At 49.5% G+C, this 27,904-nt stretch overlaps 2 protein-coding genes across 5 annotated transcripts in view; one reads left to right on the forward strand and one right to left on the reverse strand.

Moving 5' to 3' along the window:
* On the reverse strand, positions 1-27,661 carry PXMP4 (peroxisomal membrane protein 4). Of its 3 annotated transcripts, none has more exons than XM_019017109.4 (4): positions 27,178-27,661; positions 10,534-10,596; positions 6,404-6,602; positions 1-3,854 (listed from the first exon to the last, which is right to left on the reverse strand). In XM_019017109.4, the coding sequence occupies exons 1-4, from the start codon at positions 27,309-27,311 to the stop codon at positions 3,591-3,593; spliced, it is 660 nt and encodes a 219-aa protein (XP_018872654.1). In that variant the 5' UTR covers positions 27,312-27,661; the 3' UTR covers positions 1-3,590. The 3 variants fall into 3 exon arrangements, with proteins under 3 accessions (XP_018872654.1, XP_018872656.1, XP_018872657.1); XM_019017111.4 differs by lacking the exon at positions 27,178-27,661 and adding an exon at positions 15,629-15,866; XM_019017112.4 differs by lacking the exons at positions 6,404-6,602; positions 27,178-27,661 and adding an exon at positions 15,629-15,866.
* ZNF341 (zinc finger protein 341) overlaps positions 27,505-27,904 on the forward strand; it is a 59,376-nt gene continuing 58,976 nt past the window's right edge. Inside the window, exon 1 of one of the 2 annotated variants that reach the window (XM_031004760.3) lies at positions 27,505-27,608. In XM_031004760.3, the coding sequence (XP_030860620.1) occupies positions 27,578-27,608 (31 nt within the window). In that variant the 5' untranslated portion in view covers positions 27,505-27,577. The remainder of the gene's footprint in view (positions 27,609-27,904) is intronic. The other variant, XM_031004761.3, reaches the window with a different exon arrangement.

The raw sequence follows: 27,904 nt of genomic DNA on the forward strand, positions 1-27,904 counted from the left end.
TGCATTTACTGTGGATTTTATTTCTATTATTATTACCTTGTAATATATAATGAAATAATTATACAACACACCACAATGTAGAATCAGTGGGAGCCCTGAGTTTGTTTTCCAGCAACTAGACGGTCCCATCCAGGCGTGATGGGAGACAGTGACAGATCATCAGGCATTAGATTCTCATAAGGAGCATGCAACCTAGATCCCTCGCATGCGCAGTTCACAATAGGGTTTGCATTCCTATGAGCATCTAATGCCACCACTGATCTGACAGAAGGCAGAGCTCAGGTGGTCATGTGAGCAGTGGGGAGTGGCTGTACATACAGATGAAGCTTCGCTAGCTCGCCCACCTTTCAACTCCTGCTGCGTGGCCCGGTTCCGAACAGGCCATGGACCAGTACCGGGGTTGCGGACCCCTTGCTCTAGAGCTCATTTAACCTCCACAGCAAGTTAAAGGAACTTCATAATTACCTACTCCAAGTTTGCAGTAAATGTTGTGGCTGAAAACACAGCTTACAGAATCAGACTGATCCCACCTCAATTACCTAAGGGCTCTGTGACTCATTTGTCAGATGGGATAATAATGGACGGCTCCATATCATTCCCCACCCCCTTGTTACTCAGAGCAGCACCACTGGCAGCACCAGGGAGCCTGGGAGAAATGCAGACTCTCAGGCCCCACCCCAGCTCACTGAATCAGAAGCTGCATTTTAATAAGGTCTCCAGTGACTCCTGCATACATTTCTACTAGTAACTTCTAAAATATAGAAAGAGTGATGGAGTAAGTATATTAATGAAAGTGTATCTACCAGACCAATGGTCTCAAATTGGTAGCCCATGGACCAAATTTTCCTGGAGACTTGTTTGATTTGTCCAGGATTGTGTTTTTTTTTTTTTTTTTTTTTTTGAGACAGAGTCTTATTCTGTCACCCAGGCCGAAGTGTAATGGAACTATCTCGGCTCACAGCAGCCCCCCAGGTTCAAGAGATTCTCCCACCTCAGCCTCCCAAGTAGCTGGGATTACAGGTGCCTGCCACCATGTCCAGCTAATTTTTGTATTTTTAGTAGAGACAGGATTTCGCCATGTTGGCCAGGCTGGTCTCGAACTCCTGACCTCAGGTGATCCACCCGCCTCAGCCTCCCAAAGTGCTGGGATTGCAGGTGCGAGCCACCGTGCCTGGTCCAGGATCGTGGTTTTGAAAAAATCAGACTTGGCCAGGCATGGTGGCTCACACCTGTAATCCCAGCATTTTGGGAGGCCAAGGTGGGTGGATCACGAGGTCAGGAGATTGAGACCATCCTGGCTAACACGGTAAAACCCCGTCTCTACTAAAAATACAAAAAATTAGCCGGGTGTGGTGGCGGGCACCTGTAGGCCCAGCTACTCCGGAGGCTGAGGCAGGAGAATGGTGTAAGTAAACCTGGGAGGCAGAGCTTGCAGTGAGCCAAGATCACGCCACTGCACTCCAGCCTGGGCGAGAGAGCAAGACTCTGTCTCAAAAAAAAAAAAAAAAGAAAAAATCAGACTGGTACACAAGTCTCCAGTTCCCCATGTCCCCATCACTCCTCATCGCATAGCACTATGTCATTGTAGGCCCCTGTGGGCATTTGAATGTGTATCCCTTTCTGGCCCATATCCTATAATGAGCTAACATTTGCATAGCATGGCTTAGGTTTCTAAATTTGAAACAAGGCACTGGAAAAAACGTGGGCTTTGAAATCAGATGAATCTGAGTTCAAATCTTGATTTGGCTGTTATACTAGCTGTATTACCTTGGGCAAGTTACTCTCCTCTCTGATTCTGCTTCTTTTCTTTTCTTTTTTTATTTTTTTTTTAGATACAGTCTCGCTCCGTGGCCCAGGCTGGACTGCAGTCGTGCGATCTCAGCTCACTGCAGCCTCTGCCTCCCAGGTTCAAGCGATTCTCCTGCCTCAGCCTCCCGAGTAGCTGGGATTACAGGGACGTGCCACCATGCCTGGCTAATTTTTGTATTTTTAGTAGAGATGGGGTTTTACCATGTTGGCCAGGCTGGTCAAGAACTCCTGATCTCAGGTTATCTGCCTGCCTCAGCCTCCCAAAGTGCTGGGATTACAGGCATGAGCCACTGCACCTGGCCTGACCCTCAGTTTCTACATCTGTAAAATGGGGACCAAAACACACATTTGCAAGGCCACTGTATGGTTTAAAAATAATATGTGCAGGCTAGGGGCAGTGGCTCATGCCTGTAATCATAGCACTTTGGCAGACTGAGGCAGGAAGATTGCTTGAGGCTAGGAGGTCGAGACTAGCCCTAGTGACAGAGCGAGACCCTGTCGCTACTTAAAAAAATAATAATAATAATAATATGTGGAAAACACCCAAGTGGGAGTATGAATGCTCTAAATGAAAGTAATTAGTAGCACATCAGTGGTAGTTGCACAAGTCCAGTGAGGACCACGGCATTATGATTATCCTCGTTTTATGATAAATTGAGGCTCTGAGAGGTCCAGAACCTTCCCAAAGGTTACACAGTGGGGGAGTGGGGACTCAAACCCATGTCCTCTAGCTCTAGATCTGCACTGTCCACTAGAATAATCTGTGAGGATACAAGTGTTCCATATCTGTGTTGCCCGTCACAGCAGCCACTAGCCACATGGCTACTGGGTCCTGAAAATGTGGGTGGTAAAACATACACCCAATTTTGAATACTTAATACAAAAAAGTATACAAAATATCTAATGATGTTAATTATATGTTGAAATAACTTTTAGAAATTTGTGTTAAAATATATAGTGAAGATTAATCTCACCTTTTTTTTTTCTTTGGTGAGACAGGGTCTCACTGTCGCCCAGGCTGGAGTGCAGTGGTGTGATCTTTGCTCACTGTAGCCTCGACCTCACAGGCTCAAGTGATCCTCCCACCTCAGCTGGAACCACAGGTGATGGAACCCGGCTAATTTTTTGTATTTTTTGTAGAAACTGGGTTTCACCATGTTGCCCAGGCTGGTCTCAAGCTCCTGAGCTCAAGTGATCCACCTGCCTCAGCCTCCCAAAGTTCTGAGATTACAGGAGTGAACCACAGTGCCCAGCCTTCTTTTTTGTAATGCGGCTACTAGAAACATTTTAATTACATATATGGCTCACGTGTTTCTATTGGACAGTGGGAATCTAGAACTTCTCCAGTAGAACAGCATCTGAGATGAGGAACTTAGTGTTTTTTAAAAAGTATTTACAACCCACTGCCCACCAGCAAGGAGCCCTCTGTGACATAAGAACAGTTGAAGAATGAACATACCCACCGGAAAGAGACCTCAGGGCCCTCCTCTGAGCTCCATGACCCCTGAGGCCTAGAGAGTAGTGTGGCTGGCCCCAGTCTCACAGAAGTCAGCTGCACAGCTGGAACTAAGCCCTAGATTCCTCAGCCTGATTCGGCCACTTGTGCCACCATACAAAGGTACCCACTGGGATTTTAAAATCAGTGTTTTTACTTCAGCAAACGGAACCCTGGGATAACACCAGTTGGAGTCTGAGGCCTATGATCTTGAGAAGGCAGTATCCTTTGGGAGGGTCTGCATGGGGCCAAATCTTGAGCCACAGCCAGACACCTCAGGGCTGCATTAATTGGAGGGACGGCTCTTGTTATAGATGAGGAAGTCTGAGATGTCGTGCCATACATTGCTGTCCTCATAGAGGTAGGTCATGGAGGACTGCAGCGAGGGCTGCAGGGTGGATCGGTGATACTCAAAGAGCCACAGCACCAGCCCCCACACCACCGCGGTGAGCAGCGGGAACGGGTCCCACCTGGGTTCAGGGATGTAGCCCTTCTCTACAGCCAGGCGGCTCAGGGCAAACAGGACGCGTGACAACAGGTACATGTTGATCTGCAAAGAGGGAATGATGGGAATTACTGGTGATCAATAGTGATATCCCTCTTTTGTTTTTGATATTAATAATTTGTTTCATTTCTCTTTTTTTCTTAGAGAGCCTGGCTAGGGGTTTATTTATTTTAATTATCTCTTCAAAGAATTAACTTTTGGTTTAGGTCCTTTTCTCTATTGATTTCCTGTTTGCAATTTCATTGATTTCTGTACTAATTTTTTTTTTTTTTTTTTTCTGAGACAGAATCTGGCTCTGTCGGCCAGGCTAGAGTGGGCTTACTGGATCTCGGTTCACTGCAACCTCCACCTCCTAGGTTCAAGTGACTCTCCTGCCTCAGCCTCCGGAGTAGCTGGGATTACAGGTGGCGCCCACCACGCCCAGCTAGTTTTTATATTTTTAGTAGAGATAGGGTTTCAATGTGTTGGCCAGGATGGTCCTGAACTCCTGACCTCAGATGATCTGCCCACCTTGGCCTCCCAAAGTGCTGGGATTACAGGTGGGAGCCACAGCGCTGGCCTGATTTCTGCACTTATTTTTATTGCTTCTTTTCTTCAGCTTACTTTGGATGTAGTTTTAAAAAAAAAAACTTTAGAGATAGGGTCTTGGTCTGTTGCCCTGGCTGTCTCAAACTCCTGGCCTCAAGCAATCCTCTTCAGCCTACCAAAGTGCTGGGATTATATGTGACAGCCAATAAAAATTATGGCTAAAAAATGGTAAAATTTTTTTTTTCTTTTTTTTTGAGACAGAGTCTTGCTCTGTCACCCTGGCTGGAGTGCAGTGGCACGATCTTGGCTCACTGCAACCTCTGCCTCCTTGGTTCAAGCGATTCTCCTGCCTCAGCCTCCCAAGCAGCTGAGACTACAGGTGTGCGCCACCATGCCTAATTTTTTTGCATTTTTAATGGAGATGGGATTACCGGCATGAGCCACCATGCCTGGCCTAAAAATTATTTTTACAATTTAAAAATATTTAAGAAATTTGAGGGAGGCAAGTAGAGAGAGGCTGCCAACTTTTCAGGTTGCCAAAGAACATTAAAAAACAACTAGCATTCTGCCAGGTGTGGTGGCTCACACCGCACTTTGGGAGACCAAGAGGGGGTGCATCATCTGAGGTCAGGAGTTTCAGACCCAGCCTGACCAATATGGTGAAACCCCATCTCTACTAAAAATACAAAAATTAGCTGGTATGGTGGCAGGCGTTTGTAGTCCCAGCTACTCGGGAGGCTGAGATAGGAGAAATGCTTGAACCTGGGAAGTGGAGGTTGTTGCAATGAGCCTAGATCATGCCACTGCACTCCAGCCTGGGCAACAGAGTAAGACTGTCTCAACAAAAACAAAACAGAACAAAAACCCAACGACTAGCTTTTAGTCTCTTATTCATCATCATTTCATAACAAAAGCGAAGTTTAACCCAGAAAAAGGACAAGTCACAGAATGAGAGACAGTTTTTAGAGTGTATTAAGTTTTCTTTTATGAAAACCTTACTTCAGGGTCATTTTTTTCCCTCATTTCACTACAGAGTGATTTTTAAAAACAATCTTTGCCCCAGAGAGCAGCACATGCATTGATTTTTGGGAACCATGAAATTACAGATGGAAAAACTGAGAGGAAAGTGACCTTCCCAAGGTCACAGAGGGACTGGTGAGTCACAGAACTCAGACATGCAAAAGAGCCAAGAGCTTATCATCTTAATCACCTCCACCCCAACCTCTATACAGAACCAGGGCCCCCTCCCCTAGCTCCACCTCTCTACAGAACCACGCCCCTCCACCCACCCCTACCTCTAGAATAAACCACGCCCCTCCCCACCCCCACCTCTACACTGAACTACGCCTTCTCCCACCCCCACCTCTACACTGAACCACGCCCCTTCACCCACCCATACTTCTACACGGAACCAGGCCCCTTCCCCCACTCCCACCTCTACACGGAACCAGGCCCCTTCCCCCACTCCCACCTCCACACTGAACCACGCCCTTTCTCCCACTCCTACCTCTATACAGAACCACGCCCTTCTCCCACTCAAAACTCTACACTGAACCACACCCCTTCCCCCACTCCTACCTCTACACTGAACCACGCCCTTGTCCCCACTCATAACTCTACACTGAACCACACCCCTTCCCCGACTCCCACCTCTATCCAGAACCACGCCCTTTCCCCACTCCTACCTCTATACAGAACCACGCCCATTCCCCCCACCTCTACCTCCACGCTGAACCACGCCCCTTCCCCTACCTCTACCTCTACACAGAACCACGCCCCTTCCCCCACTCCCGCCTCTACAATGAACCACGCCCTTTCCCCCACTCCTACCTCCGTACAGAACCACACCTCTTCCCCCACTCCTACCTCTACACTGAATCACGCCCCTTCCCCCACTCCTACCTCTATAATGAAACAAGCCCTCTTCCCCAACCCCCACCTCTACACTGAACCACGCCCCCTTCCGTCACCCCCACCTCTGTACTGAACCACGCCCCCTTCTGTCACCCCCACCTCTGTGCTGAACCACGCCCCTCTCACTACCCCCATCTCGGGAGGATCTTTACCTGGCTGTTGATGTTATTGTTTTCTCCAAACACCAGGATACCCCCAAGGAAGGCCGCCAGGAATGCGTGTGCTGGGTAGGTCTTGCCTTGTATGTAGGACTGCAGGGCACGGAGACCCTTGTAGGTGAACACAAACCGTGCCAGGTTCCAGGAGTGGATATATGTGGCCTGCAGTATGGCCCACAGCTTCTCCTGGAGGCTGCACAAACACAGGTGCCCCTGCCATGAGTGCAGGCTCAGCAGCCCCAAAGGCCTTTACGCACTGGGCATGCCTAACAACCAGCCAAGAAGCTCGGAGTAATGCTCATTCAGTCACCGGCCTCTACCCTTCATGTTTTCTCCCTTGATTCAGGCCTTGACTCAGTGCCACCTCCCCAAGGAGACCCTCCCTGATCACCCTACAGAACAGAATACCCATCACATCCTGTCCTGACCCTAATTTTCTTTTCCTTCCTAGCTATGGTCACCAACTGACATTTATGTGCTTGTTTATTATCTTCCCTCACCCCAGTAGCAGCTATAGGAGGGTGGTGTCTGGATCTGGCTTGTTCATCTGCAGGGCTTGGCACATAGTAGGTGCTTAATAAATGTTTTTTTGAGTAAACATGTGAAGGAGTGAGTGTCTGCCATGTGCTGGATGTGGGGGTACGATTCTGAGAAGAAACAGATCTGCTCGCCGCCCAAGAAACAGATCTGCTCGCCACCCTCAGGGGCTTATGATCTACTGGGAGAGGAAAATGTTAAATAAATAATCACAAAAAGAACTTTGACCTTGACAAGAGATGGCTGTGGGATCTTCCTGATGAGGAGGTCAAGAGGGGAGGGGAGCCGCATCCCAGGCAGAGGGCTCAGCACGTGCCACGCCCGAAGGAGGGTCAGGGAGTATGAGGAAAGGAGCAGAGAGAAGCCACCGTGGCCATGGGCAGAGAACCAGAGAGTTTGTGGGGAGGGTGCAGGGCAAAGACAGTGGGGCCATGCTGAGTTTGGTCTTTATCCTGAGAAGTGAACATTTAAATAGAGGAGGCTATTCTTTTTATCTCTTAAAAATCACTAGAGGCCAGGTGCAGTGGCTCACACCTATAACCCCAACACTTTGGGAGGCTGAGCTGAGATGGCGCCACTGCATTCCAGCCTGGACGACAGAGACTCTACCTTAAAAAAAGAAAAAATTACTAGGAGGCCAGACACAGTGGCTCACACCTGTCATCCCAGCACTTCGAGAGGTCAACACGGGCAGATCCCTTGAGCCCAGGAGTTCCAGACCAGCCTGGGCAACATAACGAGACCTCGTCTCTATAAAAAATAGAAAAAATTAGCCAGGTGTGGTGGCACACGCGTGTAGTTCCTGCTACTTGGGAGGCTGAAGGAGGAGGTTTGCTTGAGTCTGCAGTGAACTGTGATTGTGCCACAGCACTCCAGTCTGGGTGACAGAGACCCTGTCTCTAAAAATTAAAAAAAAAAATCACTAGGGGAAAGGAAGGACAACACAGAGAAGGAGCAGAGTCTACTCCTCCCAATTCAGGAATGGCAAACTCAGGTGCTCTTAAGGCTAGACGAAGACCCTAAATGAGTGAGAGGGTCCACGGGGAAATCTTCCAGGTGACTGGGGACAGCCGGGAGCAGCTGGCTCTCACCCCACGCAAACACAGGCCCCAGTGTTGCCAGTTCTAAGGCAGGAAAGCTGGATTTCCACGTGGAATCTACCAGTTTTTAAATGTTGGCACTAACCCTGCCTTCAAAATGTGTCTAGAGACTGACCACTCTTCTCACCTGCACCAGCACCACTGAGGTCCAAGCCCGACATTCGCTCACTTGCATCACTGCCACAGCCTCCTGGAGGGAACCTGCTTCTGCCCTTGGGTGGCCCTGCTCCCCCCACACCAATCTGTTCTTAACCTGGCAGCAATTTTTTTTCCTCTGAGATGGAGTCTAGCTCTGTTGCCCAGGCTGGAGTCCAGTGGCATGATCTGGGCTCACTGCAACCTCTTCCTCCTGGGTTTGAGCGATTCTCCTGCCTCAGCCTCCCGAGTAGCTGGGACTACAGGTGTGCAACATCACATCCGACTAATCTTTGTTTGTTCAATTATTTATTTATTTATTTTGAGACGGAATCTCACTCTGTGTGGCCCAGGCTGGAGCGCAGTAGCGCAATCTCGGCTCACTGCAATCTCCGCCTCTCAGGTTCAAGCAATTCTCCTGCCTCGGCCTCCCGAGTAGCTGGGACCACAGGTGTGTGCCGCCACACCCAGCTAATTTTTGTATTTTTAGTAGAGACGGGGTTTCACCATGTTGGCCAGGATGGTCTTGATCTCCTGACCTCGTGATCTGCCTGCCTCGGCTTCCCAAAGTGCTGAGATTACAGGCATGAGCCACTGTGCCCAACCTAATCTTTGTATTTTTTAGTAGAGACAGGGTTTTGCCATGTTGGCCAGACTGGTCTCGAACTCCTGACCTCAAGTGTACCACCTCGGCCTCCCAAAATGTTGGGATTATAGGCGTAAGCCACTGCGTCTGGCCTAGCAGCAAATTCTTAACTCTCACGCTGTTAACACATAAGTCAAATAATGGTGCAGCCCTGCTCAAAATCTTACAACAATTTCCCATTGCACTTAAAGGAAAAGCCAAATTCCTCTCTATGACCCAAAGCTGGAAAGGACCAACCCAGGTCAAGCTGTGACCCGCCTCTCTGTCCTCTCTCCCCTTCAGCCCCTCTGCTCCAGCGTCCTCACACTTATCAAGCAGGATCCTATCTCAAGTTCCTTGCACTGGCTATGCCCGTGGCCTGGAACACTCACTCTTTCCCCTCATATCCACCTGGACAACTCTGTCTCCTTCAAGTCTTTACTCCAATATCACTTTCTCATAGAGGCCTTCCCTATTTAATTCTGCGACCTGTCCCCTCAGCACTTCTGATGCCCTTTCCCTTTTTCCCTGCTCTAATTTCGCTTTTCCATAACCATAGCACCTTCTAACATACCACAGACTCTCCTTACTATGTTTATTTTCTGCCACCCCCTGCTAGAATGTCAGCAGGAGTCACTGTCCGTTTTGTTCACTGCTGTATCCCCAGTACCTAGAACAGTGTCTGGCACACAGCAGATGCTCAATAAATATCTGCTGAATGAACACATGAGTTCAGTTTTTCAAAAAATGACTTGGAGGACAACAAAAACAAAACAGAAAAAAAAATAAGATAAAAATACAAAATGAGCACATCTTGCAAGTTGGATTTGGCCTGGAGGCTGCCAGTGCATGATTCCTGTATGTTCCACATGAGCCTATATGCATTAAACACTAGACTGCAACCCGTTTTCTGAGAAGTGCCTTGAGGGAAGAGCTACGGGAGATGACAGGAAGGTGAAGATGCTTCAGCAAGAGACAAGAGATCAGGGAGCTTTGAGGAGGAAGTGATCCTCAGAGAACTGGTCTGGATTGCCAGGAGGGAAGTAAAGGTGGAGTGCGAGCCAAAGGCACTCCTGGCGGGGGTGCTGCGTGAGCAGATGTGTGCAGGTGGAGCTATACACATGGCATGTGCATGGAATGGCAGCGAGTTCTGTGTGCCAAGGGCACGCCAGGGTGGACACAACGGGGGTCAGCTGAGGCCAGACTGCAGAAGGCCCTGAAGGCCAGGCCTGGAAGCTGGGCTTCCTTGGAGGGCACAGGGAGTTTTCAAGCAGGGATAATGGGATCAGAGTTGGACTTTAGGGCCGGGCACGGTGACTCACACCTGTAATCCCAGCACTGTGGGAGGCCCCTGAAGTCAGGAGTTCAAGACCAGCCTGGCCAATATGGTGAAACTCCATCTCTACTAAAAATACAAAAATTAGCCAGATGTGGTGGTGGGTGCCTATAGTCCCAGCTACTCAGGAGACTGAAGCAGGAGAATCGCTTGAACCCCAGAGGTGGAGGTTGCAGTGAACCAAAATCATCACCGCACTCTGACCTGGGCGACAGAGAGAGACTCCATCTCAACAACAACAACAACAACAACAACAACAAAACACAACAAAAAAAGAGTTGAACTTTAGAAGGCGTGATGGGGGGACAGGGTAGACCCAGCTAAGAAGCTATTACGACTGTCCTGGCACTGACGGCTGACCACATTCTCTCCCAGTTTGAGGGATGTGTACCTGCCATTCCGGAAGAGAAAGGTCATGACCAGCGCGTGAGGGGCCCGGATTTTGGCTCCATAGCTGTAGAAACAGAAGAAAACAGTTACTATAATGTCACTGTGTCGCACTTTCTTTTTGGGCTGTCCTTTTGACCCCTTGTTCTCTCCCCCCATCCCAAATTCTAACACCACTTTGGGAGGGGAAATCATGCTGGATGCAAATCCTGGCTCTGATACTTCCTGGTAGTATGGTCTCAGGCGTGTCCTTTAACTTCTCTCAGACTCAGTTTCCACACCATTAAAAGGGATGTTTATTTTTAATTATTTAGCGACAGAGCCTCACTTTGTCTCTCAGGCTGGTGTGCAGTGGTACGATCATAGCTCACTGCAGCCCTGAACTCCTGGAATCCAGCAATCCTCCAGCCTCACCTCCCTGAGTAGCTGAGACTACAGGTGTGTGCCATCACGCTCAGCATAAAAAGGGATGTTTTTTGTTTGTTTTTTGAGATGGAGTCTCACTCCGTCGCCCAGGCTGGAGTACAGTGGTGCAATCTTGGCTCACTGCAGCCTCGGCCTCCTGGGTTCAAGCGATTCTCCTGTCTCAGCCTCCCAAGTAGCTGGGATTACAGGCGCCAGCCACCATGCCAGGCTAATTTTTGTATTTTTAGTAGAGATGGAGTTTCACCATGTTGCCCAGGCTGGTCTGGAACTCCTGATCTCAGGTGATCCACTCACCTCAAAAAGGGATGTTAAACTTCAGAGGGCTGGTTGTAATTTTTTTCTTTTCTGAGACAGAGTCTCTCTCTGTCACCCAGGCTTGGAGTGCAGTGGTATGATCTTAGCTTACTGCAACCTCCACCTCCCGGGTTCAAGCAATTCTCCTGGTTCAGCCTCCCAAGTAGCTGGGATTACAGGCACGTGCCAACACGCCTGGCTAATTTTTGTATTTTTAGTATGAGACAAGGTTTCTCCATGTTGGCCAGGCTGGTCTCAAACTCCTGAGCTCAGGTGATCTGCCCGCCTTGGCCTCCCAAAGTGCTGGGATTACAGGCGTGAGCCACTGTGCCCCGCCCCATAATTTTGATGGAAGGAGATGGTACATGTAAAAGGTCCACCATCCTTGCTCAACTGGCTTTGTGGAATTGCTCCCTCTGCTCCATCCTGACGTTCTCACTGCAGCCAGTCTCATTTTTTTTGAGACGAAGTTTTGTTCTTGTTGCCCAGCCTGGAGTGCAATGGCGTGATCTCGGCTCACTGTAACCTCCGCCTCCCGGGTTCAAGCGATTTTCCTGCCTCAGCCTCCCGAGTAGCTGGGATTACAGGCATGTGCCACCATGCCTGGCTAACTTTGTATTTTTAGTAGAGACGAGGTTTCTCCCTGTTGGTCAGGCTGGTCTCGCACTCCCAACCTCAGGTGATCCGCCCACCTCAGCCTCCCAAAGTGCTGGGATTACAGGCGTGAGCCATCCTGCCCGTCCTAGCCAGTCTCGTCTTTTAAAAACATCAATCTCATCACATCACTCCCAGCTTAAAATCCTCTAACATCTTTCCACTACTCACAGAACAAATTCCAAGCTCTTCCCTGCAGCCTTGAAAGTGCTACAGCCTTGGCCCCTGCTCACTGCTCCTACCTCACCCCAGGGCCCTCCTCTGCTGCTCCAGCCACACTGTCCTTCCTGGACTGCATCTGACACATCAGGTTCTTCTCTGCTCCTGGCTTTGGCCTGGCAGTTCCTACTACCTGGCGTGCTCCTCCCCAGCCACCTTCCCTCAGCCTTCCGGTCTCAGCTGGGCCCTCTGCAAAGGCCTCCTGATGCTCCAACCTAGGTTTGAGCAATTTTTCATTGCCACAGATCCCAAAACTTCTCTCCAGCACTTCATCTTCCCAATTTAATGACTCGGTTATTCAGTATTGATTCTATTATAATGATCTCTTTCCTGTGCTAGACTGTGGGCTCTGTGAAGACAGGGAATGTGTCTGGCTTGTCATCTGCATAGTCCCTAGCACCCCACATGGTACCTGACATATAACATGTGCTTGATAAATAACTGTTGACTGACCGATGCCAGAACACCCCTTACCCATGACAATGTCATTTCTAGAAGGTTCTGTCTTCAGCTTAGCTCATCTTAAAGTTAACAGATTCCCTAAAACAGCTGTTAGGTAACACTGTACCTATTCAAAATGTACCTCTTTCTAACTATTATACAAAGAAGGACCTCAACTTTGTAAAAATGCATTTATAAAAAAGCTGGCACTTTGGGAAGCTGAAGTGGGCAGATCATTTGAGGTCAGGAGTTTGAGACCAACCTGGACAACATGGTGAAACCCTGTCTCTACTAAAAATACTACAAAAATTAGCTGGGTGTGGTGGCAGGCACCTGTAATCTCAGCTACTCGGGAGGCTGAGGCAGGAGAATCTCTTGAACCCAGGAGGCAGAGGCTGCAGCGAGTTAAGATCATGCCACTGTACTCCAGCCTGGGCAGCAGACTAAGACTCTGTCTCAAAAACAAAAATAAAATAAAAAAAAAACTGGAAGGAAATATGCCACTGTTATTAGCAATGCCCACTGCACTGGAGGAATATATAATAGATATAATTTATTTTTGCTTGCTTTTTAAACTTTTCTAGACTTCCAGAATTATCTATGGTTAAGTACTGCTTTTAAAATTATTAAATATTTTAAATGTTACATAATTGTTACATAATTGTCTCTTTTTAAGATTCAAACCTCTTCCCCCACCCCTCCTTTCCCCTCCTCATTTAGGGATCTAGGAATGACGTGAACAAGACCATGTTTACTTTCATTGTTTTAACTATACTCAGATGAATAGTAGAAAGACAGTGGTATTTGGTGCCAAAGCCCTGCCATGTTTTGCTATGTGAACTTGGATAAATTAGTTAACCTCTCTGAACCTCCCTTTTCCCATCAACAAAAGGTATTCTCCATTTTACAGAATGGCTTTTGGCAGTTACGCACATATAAAAGTTCCTAGGTCAATCAATATTAGTGTCTCTTCTTTTCTTATTCTTCTTTATTGGACACCTCCACCCCTACCCCTATCCCTGACTAAGTTCTACAGGTACCCAACCCTGGTCTTACCAGGCTACAAGGTCTAAAAATCCTGACAGCCTCCTTGAGACAATGGTCATGAGCCACATACTATTGTCTCCCCAAATATACATGAATGTTCACTGCAGGCTTGTTTGAAAAAACAAAAGACTGGAATCAAACCTGTGTCCAAGGCTGGGTGTGGTGGCTCACGCCTGTAATCCCAGCACATTGGGAGGCCGAGACAGGCGGATCACGAGGTCAGGAGATCGAGCCCATCCTGGCTAACGCGGTGAAACCCTGTCTCTACTAAAAATACAAAAAAATTAGCCGGGCGTGGTGGTGGGTGCCTGTAGTCCCAGCTACTCGGGAGGCTGAGGCAGGAGAATGGCGTAAACCTGGGAGACGGAGCTTGCAGTGAGCCGAGATTGCGCCACTGCACTCCAGCCTGGGCAACAGAGCGACACTCCATCTCAAAAAACAAAACAAAACAAAACAAAAAACTTGGCAAAAGGGTTACTGATGTTATCTCAGGGCACATCAAGGATATGCCCTTGGCTCCAGACCCAGTGGGAACCAGTTCTACCTGACTCTTGAGTGTCCATGGGAGCCAAGAGCCTGGCAGTGGTGCCAGGCATCCTTGGGTTTGAATCCCGGCTCCAACCGTGACCAAGTGCTGTGGCCATGAGCAATGGGTCTACCTCTGAGCTATAGCCTTTTCATCTGGAAAATGGGGACAATGGCAATTCTGATCTTGCACACTTATTCATTCATTCAATAAATATTTCAGAAACTACTAAATACCAGGTGCTAGTAATACACCAAGGAACAAAATAGATAAAGTTATGGCCTCATGAAACTTTCTTTTTTTCCTTTTGAGATGGAGTTTCACTCTGTCACCCAGGCTGGAGTGCAGTGGCACAATCTCAGCTCACTGCAACCTCCACCTCCTGGGTTCCAGCGGTTCTCCTGCCTCAGCCTCCCATGTAGCTGGGACTACAGGCATGTGACACTACACCCGGCTAATTTTTGTATTTTTGGTAGAAACGGGGTTTTGCCATGTTGGCCAGGCTAGTCTCGAACTCCTGACCTCAGATAATCCGCCTGCCTCGGCCTCCCAAAGTGCTAGCATTACAGGTGTGAGCCACCGTGGCCAGCCTGTGCTAAGCATTTCACACATATTGACTCAATCCTGATAGTATAAGTACTAGTACCATGCCCATTTTACAGATATTGAGGCTTAGAGAGGCTAAATGACTTCCTCCAGATCACACGGGTAGGTGGGGCCAGGGTTCAAGCCAAGGCATCCACATCCTTCCCACCATCCCACGTTGCCACTAGGATGCCAATTCTGGGGGACACAAACCACTTTCTCTGGTTTGTTCTCTGCTTTGTCCCCGGTTCTGGCACTATAGGCCCTCAATAAATGGTGGCTGTTATGCACTAGGTTTAAAGGAGACTGAGCTCCCCTCTAGGCACCAGCCAGGGCAATGACCCCAAGACCTCTCTTGCAGGTAAGATGCCAGGATAGTTGCAGCTTCTTTTACAGTCATTGTCACATCCCAGGAGTCCCCTGAGCCGAATGGGACTTAGCGCTGGAGTCCCACAGGTGAGGAGTGAGAAGCAGGATGCAAGCCCATGGGCAAGCTTCATGGGGACAGAATAGACAGGAGGCATCCGCCTGCCAGCTAGAGGCCAGAGTCCAGTTCCCCATTGTGCAGATGGCGCCGTTGAGGCCCAAAGGCACACAGAGAGAGGCGAGGTGAACTGAACCCTAATGAGGGGATACAGAAGCTGGCATGGGAGGAGTCAAAGCAAGAGGGCCAGGCTGCAAAGGTAGGAAGACCCAGAAAATGTGCAGTGGGAGCCCCAGTTCAGAGCTGGGAAGGCGCGCAACCCAAAATCCAGCTCCCATTGCACAGATGGTGATCTCCGAGACTTAGAGACACACGAGGACTGCTCCAGGGCAAACAGCACCGCGGCATCGGACTTCGAACTCGCGCCTCTGACCCCAGGCAGGACGTCCCTCAGCCCCAGCCCGGCCCGACGGCCCCACTCACACAGCCCCGTTCCGGAAGCCCTTAAGCACGGCCAACGCAGCGTGGTAGCGGCGCTTGCGCAGCAGTGCGTTGACGACTACGAGCAGAGCCCTTAGCTGCGGCGGGGCTGCCATAGTGCGGGCTGCGCGGAGGGTCGGGGTGAGGAACTGTAAGCGCACTGACAGCCGGAGTTTCCAGCTGCGCCCCCACAGCCCCTCGGTAGCGCCGCCAACTCGTGGCGTCTATAGGCTGTTTCTGCGTCACTCATGCATGGAAGACCAATCAGAGAGCGTACTTGTCTCATGGGACAATAGCACTCATCGAAATAGTTGTCTGACTGGAAGAGAAAGGAAAGCTTGTAGCCAATCACAGTGGGCTCCGCCCAAGGTCACACACACGATTTGTCCAATCAGAAGGCACTTTCCCTTGGGCCATGTTGGGTTCACGAGTGGGTTTGGAAGGAGGCGTGTACTTGGAAGGAGGCCTCCTGAATGAGGAGTGGCCGTGCTTAGAGATGGGATGGGCGACAGGTGATGATACAGGGAGGAGCAGGGCCCCATCTTTACGCGAGATAGTTCTGACTGGGATATCCTTTACCATAGCGATCTTCCCAGAGTGTCAGTCACATGGCCCCTCAATGGCTTCCATGTACGTATGCATGTTTTGAGATACAGCCTCGCTCTGTCACCCAGGCTGGAGTGCAGTGGCGCGATCTCGGCTCACTGCAACCTCCACCCCCCAGGGTTCAAGCAGTTCTCCTGCCTCAGCCTCCTGAGTAGCTGGGACTACAGGCACCCACCACCATGCCTGGCAAATTTTTTTGTATTTTTAGTAGAGACAGGGTTTCACCATGTTGGCCAGGCTGCTCTCCTGACCTCAGGTGATCCACCTGCCTCCGCCTTCCAAAGTGCTGGGATTACAGGCGTGAGCCCAGCCGGCGTCCACTTATTCTTAGAATCCAAACTCCTCCCCAAGGCCCAAGAGAGAAGACCTCCTGTGATCTGGTCCCTGCCTCTCCCTCTGACCCCACGTTCCAGCACTTGCCACCTCACTGCTTCCCAGCCAAACAGCCTCCTTTCTGTCCCTTGGGCCAAGAACCCTTCTACCTCAGGGCCTTTGCACTTGCTGGTTCCCTGCTTGATATTCGCCATCCTGGGCTCTTCCCATGATGGGCTTCTTCTCATCCTTCAGGTTTCAGCTCAAATGCCACCTCATCAGAGAGACTTTCTGAGACATCCAATATGAAGTAGCACTGTCCACTCTGACTCATTACCCTGGCTCTTTTTTTTTTTTTTTTTTTTTTTTAGACTGAGTCTTGGATCTATCGCCCAGGCTGGAGCGCAGTAGTGTGATCTCAGCTCACTTCAACTTCTGCCTCCCAGGTTCAAGGGATTCTTCTGCCTCAGCCTCCTGAGGAGCTAGGACTACAGGTGCATGCCACCACGCCCAGCTAATTTTTGTATTTTTAGTAAAGACGGGGTTTCACCATATTGGCCAGGCTAGTCCAAACTCCCGACCTTGTGATCCGCCCGCCTCGGCCTCCCAAAGTGCTGGAATTACAGATGTGAGCCATCGTGCCCGGCCACCCTGGTTCTTATGTGTTTTTTTTTTTTTCATAGAACTTTTGACACTTTAGACTTGTTTACTATGTGTTCATTGTCCATTGCCCTTATCAAACTGTAAATTCTGTGAAGGAAGAAATCTTATTTGTCTTGTTTTCTGCTGTAACCCCAACACTGGGCACATGGTGGGTACTCAACACTTGCTTGTTGAAGCAACACATAGTTTTGGGTTGTCATCTCCCAGAGCATTGATGGGTGACATTAACATATGATGTCACTATGTGGAGTTGTCACTGAATAACAGCTACACACTCAGTGGTGGCTGTGACTTGTGAGGGTGTCCCCTGGTACTTGGGCCATATGGTATTTACCAGTGATGTTATTTGTTCGGTGTCAGGGGACAATTTCAGAGGTCAATGAAGGAGGGAGTTGTGCTGGGCCTATTTTGTCACTGAAACTGGGTTTTCCGGGATTTTTCTTTTGTGATGGTAGGCTACTTTATTCAGTTCATCCTTCCTCTGAAGATAATGACTATGTTAGATAATATATTAAAATATCCTCTTAAAAACACTGAAGTTCCTTGGCTGGGCACAGTGGCTCATGCCTGTAATCCCAGCGTTTTGGGAAGCCGAGGCGGGCGGATCAGTTGAAGCCAGGAGTTCGAGACCACCCCTGACCAACATGGTGAAACCCCATCTCTAAAAAATTAAAAAACAAACAAAAACAAAAACAAAAAAACACTAAAGCTCTGCCAGGTGCGGTAGGTAGCTCACGCCTGTAATCCCGGCACTTTGGGAAGCCAAGGTGGGTGGATCTCTTGAGCCCAGGAGTTCGAGACCAGCCTGGGCAACATGGCAAAAACCCATCTCTACTAAAAATACAAAAATTAGCCAGGCCTGGTGGCACACACCTGTAGTCCCAACTACAGGTGTGGGAGGATCACCTGAGCCTGGAGAGGTCAACGCTGCGGTGAGCGGTGATCACGCCACTGCACTCCAGCCTGGGTGACTGAGACCCTGTGTCAAACCGAAGTGCTTAAAAGTATGAGGAATGTGGCCGGGCACGGTGGCTCACGCCTTTAATCCCAGCACTTTGGGAGGGTGAGGCGGGTGGGTCACCTGGGTCGGAGTTCGAGACGAGCCTGACCAACACAGAGAAATCCTGTCTCTACTAAAAATACAAAATTAGCCGGGCGTGGTGGCACGTGCCTGTAATCCCAGCTACTCAGGAGGCTGAAGCAGGAGAATCGCTTGAACCCGGGGGGCAGAGGTTGCAGTAAGCTGAGATCGCGCTGCTGCACTCCAGCCTGGGCAACCAGAGCGAAAGTCCATCTTTTTTTTTTTTTTTTTTTTTTTTTGAGACGGAGTCTTGCTCTGTCGCCCAAGCTGAAATGCAGTGGTGCGATCTTGGCTCACTGCAAGCTCCACCTCCCGGGTTCATGCCATTCTCCTGCCTCAGCCTCCCGAGCAGCTGGGACTACAGGTGCCCACCACCACGCCGGGCTAATTTTTTGTATTTTTAGTAGAGATGGGGTTTCATCATGTTAGCCAGGATGGTCTTGATCTCCTGACCTCGTGATCCGCCCGCCTCCGCCTCCCAAAGTGCTGGGATTATAGGCATGAGCCACCGCGCCCGGCCCGAAAGTCCATCTTAAAAAAAAAAAAAAAAAAAAGTATGAGGAATGCTCAGGACAATTATGGAGTGAAAGCTGGTAACCAGATGCTTAACAGGAAGATTGGGATATTGGAGCACCAAGGCTACTTATGACATGAGGGCGTTTACCAATATTAAACCTGCAAGTTTCAGCTTGTCAACCACACAGGGCAAGAGGGACACAAGTGAAAATCTAGGGCCTCCCCAGGTGGGGAGCCATATAGCAGATCTCCTCACATTAAGCTGAGCCCCAAAGGGTGTTGCCCTCAAGTCTAATGTGAAATGAATCCGCCGCACAACCCACACCACCAGCCCCTAGGAACTACAGAAAAGGCTGCCTTGGTGCTAAGCAGAACAGCTGAAGGAGAAGGAAAGAGGAATTTTTTTTTTAAAGCTCTTCCTTAGGAAGTTGTGATCATTGATGAGTTTTTTTGTACCCCAGGGAGTAGAGCCTGATATAATAGATCAAGAAAGCTCAAGCTATGAACTGGGAACCTGGTTTGAGATGATAACCGAGTAGATGTGCTCTCCAAATCCTTGGCAAAAAGGAAATACAGGCCGGGCACAGTGGCTTGCGCCTGTAATCCCAGCACTTTGGGAGGCTGAGGCAGGTGGATCACCTGAGGTCGGGAGTTCGAGACCAGCCTGGCCAACGTGGTGAAACCTCATCTCTACTAAAAATACAAAAATTAGCTGGGCATGGTGGCGCGCGCCTGTAGTCCCAGTTACACAGGAGGCTGAGGCAGGAGAATCGCTTGAACCCAGGAGGCAGAGGGTGCAGTGAGCCGAGATCATGCCACTGCACACCAGCCTGCCAACAGAGCAAGACTTCGTCTCAAAAAGAAAAAAAAAAAAAAGCAAAAATTAGCCCGGCGTGGTGGCGGGCACCTGTAGTCCCAGCTACTCGGGAGGCTGAGGCATGAGAATCACTTGAACTCAGAAGACGGAGGGTGCAGTGAGCCAAGATGGCACCACTGCACTCCAGCGTGAGCGACAGAGCAAGACTCCATCTCAAAAAAAAAAAAAAATTGTGCTCGCGAAATTTAAAACTTAAAAAAATCAATATTGGGAGCAAAAAACTATTTATTTCATGGCAGATTTGAAAAGGAACCAAACAGAATTTCTAGAAATCTACTTCTACTGCTCCCATGAGGAGTCAGTCACGAAGTCCTGACACACGGCCCGGCATCAGAAGGTGTTTTGAAACTATTTCGTTTGGCAAGTTCTTCCTGGGTGCTCTCTTTTGCTAAGTACTTTCTCACATAGTTGAATAAGTTTCTGCCCTCAAGGGGCCCTGCAGGGTGCTAAGGATAAAGAGTTGCAATAATGGGGACGCTTATTATCTGATGACCTTTTTAATTTTACGTAACTCTGAGTTCCTCAGTGCAGGGCCTGTTTGTTCACCTTTGCCCAGTAAGCAGTTACAGAGAGTACAGTACTGAGTACTGCCTGTGTGCCAGGGATTGTTTCCTGAGTGCTTTCTTTTCTTTTTTTCTTTCTTTTTTTTTTTTGAGACACAGTCTTGCTCTGTCACGCAGGCTGGAGTGCAGTGTGGCATGATCTTGGCTCACTGCAACCTCCGCCTCCCAGGTTCAAGCCATTCTGCTGCCTCAGCCTCCTGAGTAGCTGCGATTACAGGCACCCACCACCATGCCCAGCTAATTTTTGTATTTTTAGTAGAAATGAGGTTTCACCATGTTGATCAGGCCAGTCTTGAACTCCTGACCTCAAGTGATCCTCCCGCCTGGACCTCCTAAAGTCACCGCGCCTGGCCCTAACCTTTTTTTTTTGTTTTGTTTTGTTTTTTTGAGACAAGAGTCTTGCTCTGTTGTGCCCAGGCTGGAGTGCAGTGGCGCAATCTCGGCTCACCGCAACCTCTGCCTCTCAGGTTCAAGTGATTCTCCTGCCTCAGCCTCCCTAGTAGCTGGGATTACAGGTGCCCGTCACCCTGCCCAGCTAATTTTTTTTTTTTTTTTGTATTTTTAGTAGAGATAGGGTTTCACTGTGTTGGCCTGGCTGGTCTCGAACTCCTGACCTTGCCAAACTCCAAGGCCCACCTCAGCCTCTCAAAGTGCTGGGATTACAAGCCTGAGCCACTGTGCCCGGCCGGACCTCGTTTAACCTTAATTAGCTCTTTATTTATTTATTTATTTATTTATTTATTTTTTATTATTTGAGACAGAATCTTGCTCTGTCACCCAGGCTGGACTGCAGTGGCGCATCTGCCTCCCGGGTTCAAGTGATTCTCTTGCCTCAACCTCCCGAGTAACTGCGATACAGGTGCGCGCCACCATGCCCAGCTAATTTTTGTACTTTTAGTAGAAACAGGGTTTCACCATGTTGGCCAGGCTGGTCTTGAACTCCCGACCTCAGCTAATCCACCCACCTCAGCCTCCCAAAGTGCTGGGATTATAAGCATGAGCCATCGCACCCGGCCCCTTAATTAGCTCTTTAAAGACTCAGGTTACAGTTACATTCTGAGGTACTAGGGGCTAGGACATCAACGTATGAATTTTGCAGGGAAGACACAATTCAATCCATAACAGCCACATGCTTTGCTGCTTACTACCAACATCAACCAACCTAACAAGATGTCAGGACCCAGCATTGCCTTGTGTGTTGGCACGTTCTTCCCCTTGTAGCTGGGAGTCTGATTTAAGCATGAGATTCTTCCCTCCCCACAGAGAAGTTAATTTTTCTGGGGTGCCTGGAGCACTCACTGTGGAGTGGGACACTGGACATTTCCCACTCTCCTTCCTCCCTGCTTGACCCCTTGCCTGGAATTATTACATTACCTACCCCAGGAGTCTCTAAGCTGTGATTGGATTCTGTTCGGTGCCAACCAGGTAGCCCCAAGGGAACTGGACATGTGACTGATAAGTGTTTGGTGGATGAAGAGATGCCAGTAAGGGGTGGAAAGTTTGGAGCGGGGGCAGCCTGACTGGGGAGCCTGCCAGAGGTGGGGCTCTACCTCCCTGAAACTCATTCAGTTCCATCGGTCAAGCCTTCAGTGAAGCATTTCCCAAGTTGCCTCTGTGCCAAGCCCTGGGGTCCAATTTGTGTGTGGGGGGGTGGTGGTGGGGTTCTTTTTTGAGATGAAGTCTTGCTGTGTAGCCCAGATCTCAGCTACAAGTAGCTGAGACAACAGGTATACTACAGGCATATGTAGCTCATATCTCAGCTTGCTGCAACCTCTGCCTCTTGGGTTCAAGCGATTCTCCTGCCCCAGCCTCCCAAGTAGCTGGGATTACAGGCATGTGCCATCATGCCTGGCTAATTTTTGTATTTTTAGTAGAGACACAGTTTGAGACAAGAGTCTTGTCTGGTCTTGAACTCCTGACCTCAGGTGATCTGCCCACCTGGGCCTCCCAAAGTGCTGGGATTACAGGTGTGAGCCATGGCGCATGGCCAAGCTCCTATTGTTGTAGGCATTTCAGCAGGAGAGAACAGCATATGCAATATGCATCTATGCAACAGCATAGATGAAAATCTACTCTGCATATGCACCTGGTGGTATGGAAATATATGGGAAGCTGGCCAGGCGCAGTGGCTCACATCTGTAATCCCAGCACTTTGGGAGGCCGAAGTGGGTGGATCACAAGGTCAGATCGAGACCATCCTGGCTCACACAGTGAAACCCCGTCTCTACTGAAAATACAAATACCCATACATCACTTATTACTCTCAGCTGCCCCTTTACAGTTCTTGGCCTCTTTTCATTTTGGCCTCAGGGCCTTTGCACTTGTTGGTCTCTCTGCCTTTCTGTTCTCTTTTCACATTGCTGACTCCAGCTTATTTCTCAGGTCCACTTCCTCAGACAGACTCCCCCTGACCATTCTGTCTAAAAGTAGCTTCCCCTCTTTCCGGAAAAAAAGTATTTAAAGTCATAGAAAATTTCTCTCTTTCTCTTTTTTTTTTTCCCCTTGTTTACAGCCCATCTCACCTAGCTAGACTAAGACTCCATGAAGGCAAGGATTTTTGTCTTTTGGTTCATGCCTGTATCCGCAGCATCTAGAATGGTGTCTAGCACACAGTAGGTGCTCAACAAATATTTTGAAAGTAATCAAATAAATGTGAAAGTATTCATTTCTTATTTGAATAACAAAACTAAAACAGGCCAGGCGTGGTGGCTCACGCCTGTAATCCTAGCACTTTGGGAAGCTGAAGCAGGCAATTGCCTGAGCTCAGGAGTTCGAGGCCAGCCTGGCCAACATGGTGAAACACTGTCTCTGCAAAAAATACAAAAATTAGCTGGGCATGGTGGCAGGCACCTGTAGTCTAAGCTACTTGAGAGGCTGAGGCACAAGAATCTCTTGAACCCGGGAGGTGGAGGTTGCAGTGAGCAGAGATTGGCCACTGCATTCCAGCCTGGGCAACACAACATGACTCTGTCTCAAAAAACAAAAAATAATAAATAAATAAATAAAACAAAAACAATAGGTATACTTTGCAGGCTTTGGTGATGCAGACAAAGAAAGAATAGCTATATTGAGAAACTTGCAGGGGAGAGGGGAGAATCTGAGGCCATTGGATCAGTGAGCATGTTAGAGACAGGGAGGAAGGAACCCTGACTTTACCCTGCCAGCAAGGCAATGGAAGGGGGTGCTCACAGCTTGGGGTGTGCCCTTCAAGATTCCCAGGAAGGGAGGTGGGGTGTGGTGTCTTGGAGAAGAGTGGATTTCCTCTTTTTTCTTTTTCTCCTTTTTGTGGAGAATGGGGTCTCACTGTGTTGCCCCAGCTGGTCTTGAACTCCTAGGCTCAAGCGATTCTCCAGCCTCTGCCTCCCTAAATGCTGGGATGACAGGCTTGAGCCACTGCCCCTGGCAGGGTGGGTTTTCTGTGGGGAACATTTGCTCAGGGCTCACTGTGCAGGGGGGAATGGGAAGGGAAATGGAGGTAAGGGAGTAGCAGTGGTGTGCACAGGGGCAGTGTTCAGGGAAGTACAAGGAGTTCACCGGCAGAAATGGGCCTTGAGGGGGTAAATAGGCAGAGAGTCTGTGAGGCTATTCTGTGAAAGGGCCATATATACAAAGTGGTCCCCAAATGCCAACGGAGCCAAAAAACCAAGGAATGAGGCAGACAAATTCAATTTGTCAGTAAAGGGTGTTTTAATGGGGGACCTTAAAAGCAGCATGGGCTTGGGCGGCAGCAAGACAGGGAGACCTCTCCCTCTGTTACCCCAAGACTTAGGGCTTATATTCCACAGGGAAAGAGTTTTAAGTGCTCTCTGCAAGACAATTAAAGGAAACTTCCAGAGCAGACAAGAATGCTGTATGTTTCATAGCTTATAATTTATGCAATAACATCAGGGCGGCATATAGCTTATAATTTGTGCAATAACATCAGGCTGACTAGGGACAGTAAATAAAGTAGGAATCAGGAGGCATTCACGGGACTGGGGCTAATCAGAAGTCAACATGGGGGATTAGCATCCAAGATGGAATCACTTTTGTCTCCACAGAGACAACTTGTCAGGAACAGTGGCTAGCAGGGTTCCCCAAGGGGAGAGGAACTTTGAAAAAACAATTTTAAAAAATTGTAGTTCACAGGTCTCAAACTCCTGGGCTCATGCAGTCCTCCTGCCTTGGCCTCTCAAAGTGCTAGGCTTAGAGCAGTGAGCCACCATGCCCAGCTGCAAACAAATAATTTTTAATTGTAGGAGTTATATAGTGAATACAAGAAAATGAAAATTATGATGTTTGTTATTTATTTAGCTGAGGCTAAAATAGGTATTTTAGTAAAACCAATGAGAACATTTAGAGTCCAATCCATGGTTGTCCCGTTGTATGACGATGTGGCCATGATCATGGGAGAGATTCATGATTGATGGTGACAAAGATTCTTTGCTTGCTCTAACTGCTTGGTCAGACTTTGGAATCTTCTGCTAGGCCCACCTGTGCACTTCCTTGTAAAATCTAGTTTTCACAAAGAATGCTTTAAGTCAGTTTAGCAGGAACCCCCATCCTTAATATTTAATCATCCTAGATATCTGATCAGATTCCTCATCTGTCACCATCTCCTAGGTAATGTTGATTACCCTAGCCCATCTTCAGCAAGAATCCTGTTAGGTCGGTTTAGCCAGAATTCCCCTTACCCCCCATGTTTCCTCTTGGTAATTTTCTATCAACTGACCTCCCTACCCCCAGCCCCCATGATGTTCCTCGGCTATAAATTCCCACTTGCCTATGCTGTATTCAGAGTTGAGCCCAGTCTCTCTCCCCCACTGCAAGGCTCCTTTGTAGTGGTACCTATCGCAGTAGTTCTGAATAAAGCCTTCCTTATCGTGTTTGTGTTTTAGCAAAGATCATTGAACAATTTTTTTTCTTTTTCTTTTTTTTTTTTGAGACAGGGTCTCATTCTGTCACCCGGGCTGGCATGCAGTGACATGATCACGGCTCACTGCAGCTTTGACTTCTCTGGCTCAAGAAATCCTCTCACCTCAGCATCCCTACCTAGTAGCTGGGATTATAGGTATGTGCCACATACCTGGCTAATATTTTTAAAAATCATTTGTGGAGATGCCGGTCTGACTATGTTACCTGTGCTGGTCTCCAATTTCTGGGCTCAAGCGATCCTCTCGCCACCTCAGACTCCCAAAGTGCTGGGATTACAGAGGAGCCACCACACCCAGGTAAATCATTTTTTCTTTTTCTTTTTTTTTTTTTAATTTGAGATGGAGTTTTGCTCTTGTTGCCCAGGCTGGAGTGCAGTGGCGTGATCTCGGCTCACCGCAACCTTCACCTCCCGGGTTCAAGCAATTATCCTGCCTCAGCCTCCCGAGTAGCTGGGATTACAGGCATGTGCCACCATGGCCACCTAATTTTTTTTTTTTTTTTAAGTAGAGACGGGGTTTCTCCATGTTGGTCAGGCTGGTCTCAAACTCCCGACTTCAGGTGATCTGCCCGCCTTGGCCTCCCAAAGTGCTGGGATTACAGGCGTGAGCCACTGTGCCCGGCCTAATTTTTTCTTTAACAATAGCCCCTTCCTTAGTTTCCCCCTCCCCTCTATGCACTCCCTAAACTCTTGCTTGTTTCCCAAGGGTACTTTGAAACCACTATCACACATTGATTATTGAGAAAGGGTCTCACTCTGTTGCCTAGGCTTGAGTGCAGTGGTGAGATCATAGCCCACTGCAGCCTCTACTTCCTAGGCTTAAGCAATTCTCCTGCCTCAGCCTCCTGAGTAGCTGGTACTCAAGCGCAAACCACCATGCCCAGCTACTTTTGTTGTTGTTGTTGAGACGGGGTCTCACTATGTTGCCCAGACAGGTCTCAAACTCCTGGATGCAAATGATCCTCCAGCTTCAGCCTCCCAAAGTGCTGGGATTACAGGTGTGAACCACAGTGGCCGGCATACACATTGTAATTAAATAACCTTTAAGATTTAATGTCGGTCTTTTTTTTTTTTTTGAGACAGAGTCTTGCTCTGTCGCTAGGCTGGAGTCTGTGGCACGATCTCGGCTCACTGCAACCTCTGACTCCCTGGTTCAAGCAATTCTCCTGCCTCAGCCTCCCAAGTAGCTGGGATTACAGGCACGTGCCACCATGCCCAGATAATTTTTATATTTTTAGTAGAGACGGGGTTTCACTAGGTTGGCCAGGATGGTCTCGAACTCCTGACCTCGTGATCCGCCTGCCTCGGCCTCCCAAAGTGCTGGGATTACAGACGTGAGCCGCCGCGCCCGGCCTAATGTCGGTCTTTTTTCCCACCTCTAACTCCATGGGAAAGGACCACCGTGTCTCTAGAGCTATTACGGGACTTGGTGCATAGCAGGCCGTTAATAAGCAGTTGATGGAGGATGAATGAAGATGAGAGGGGTCTGTGTGTGTAGAAGTCCCAGTGAGGAGCACCTCTCATTCTGTGAGACCTGGATAGGACCCCTCGGAGGCTGGGCTAGGAGTGGCTGGGGTGGGTGTTGGGGGTTTATGTGACAGAAATGGGGTCCCAACAAGCAGGGATGGAGGGTGAAGAGATGGAGTTACTTAAGAGATAATGGGATCCCCAGCACGGAGACCCACGCCTGTAATCCCAGTGCTTTGGGAGGCCGAGACGTGAGGATCGCTGGAGGCCAGAAGTTGACACCAGCCTGGACAAAATAGTGAGACCCTGATCTCTACAAAAAAATAAAAATAAAAATTAGCAGGACATGGTGGCGTGTGCCCGTAGTCCCCGCTACTCTGGAGGCTGAGGCGGGCTCCCAACAGGCAGAGCTGAGCGGGGTAGTAGGGGCGGGAAGTCTCTAATAGGGGATGAGGGATGGGGTACAGCCTGGAGATCCCTGTGACAGTTGGGTGGTCTGGGTGAGATGGGATAGGGGTCATGGTTTGTTGCAGAGTCGGGGTATACTGTACTCACTGGAAATGGGGTCCGTGCTGCAGACCTGGAGGACTCACGTGCTGTGGGAATGGGGGATTCTGTGTCAGAGCTGGGGGTCCGGTCCGGTGAGATGGGGATGCGGATTTAGATAATAGGGATGGGAAGTTCCGCATGTGCGGCGGATATAAGGTCGGTGTAGACTTGGTCGTTCAAGTGAGGCGGGGTCCACACTCGGTGGCCCGGTGACTGGGTTATCGAGTGGAGCCAGGGCAGCCCAGGGATGCTGGGGTCCCGCGAGCCTAGGTTGAGTTTCCAGGGCTGGGGGCTCGGCGGCGGCTCCTGGGCGCCCCCTGGCGGCCCCGACTCAACCGCCGCGGCTCCCACAATGCTCGTGTAGCCGGGCTTCGGTTCCCGTGGCGGCGACGGCGGCGGCTCCAAGATGGCGCAGGCGATCTTTGAGGCCCTGGAGGGTGAGCGGCGGCGGGGCCGGCGGAGGCGGCTGTTCCGCGCTGCGCCCCCTCCCGCCGCGCCCTCGCAGCGCCCTCGCAGCGCCCGGCCTAGGGCGCGCAGCGGCCGCGGGGCGGAGGGCGCCGGGGCTGGAACAGCCGCGGGGCGGGAGGGGCGCGGACGGGAACAGCGCGGGAGCCGAGGCCCGGCGGGGGAGCTCCGAGGCCGGAACAGCCGGGGAGAGCCGGGCCGGCGGGGAGGGGGCTCGGGCCCGGAACAGCGCCAGCCTGGGCGGCCTCGGGCGGGCGCGGGAGGGGCT

Source organism: Gorilla gorilla, chromosome 21 (genome assembly GCF_029281585.2).
Source record: "Gorilla gorilla gorilla isolate KB3781 chromosome 21, NHGRI_mGorGor1-v2.1_pri, whole genome shotgun sequence".
Classification (NCBI taxonomy): domain Eukaryota; kingdom Metazoa; phylum Chordata; class Mammalia; order Primates; family Hominidae; genus Gorilla; species Gorilla gorilla.

Bases quoted from the DNA above. Each gene is read 5' to 3' on its own strand.
- PXMP4 (XM_019017109.4), bottom strand. From the start codon at position 27,311: ATGCGGAACTTCCCATCCCTATTATCTAAATCCGCATCCCCATCTCAC. The intron at 10,597-27,177 runs GTGAGTACAGTA...CTGTTTCTACAG, and splicing joins CAGCACGGACCCCATTTCCA to CTATGGAGCCAAAATCCGGG. The intron at 3,855-6,403 runs GTAAAGATCCTC...CCCTCTTTGCAG, and splicing joins ACAATAACATCAACAGCCAG to ATCAACATGTACCTGTTGTC.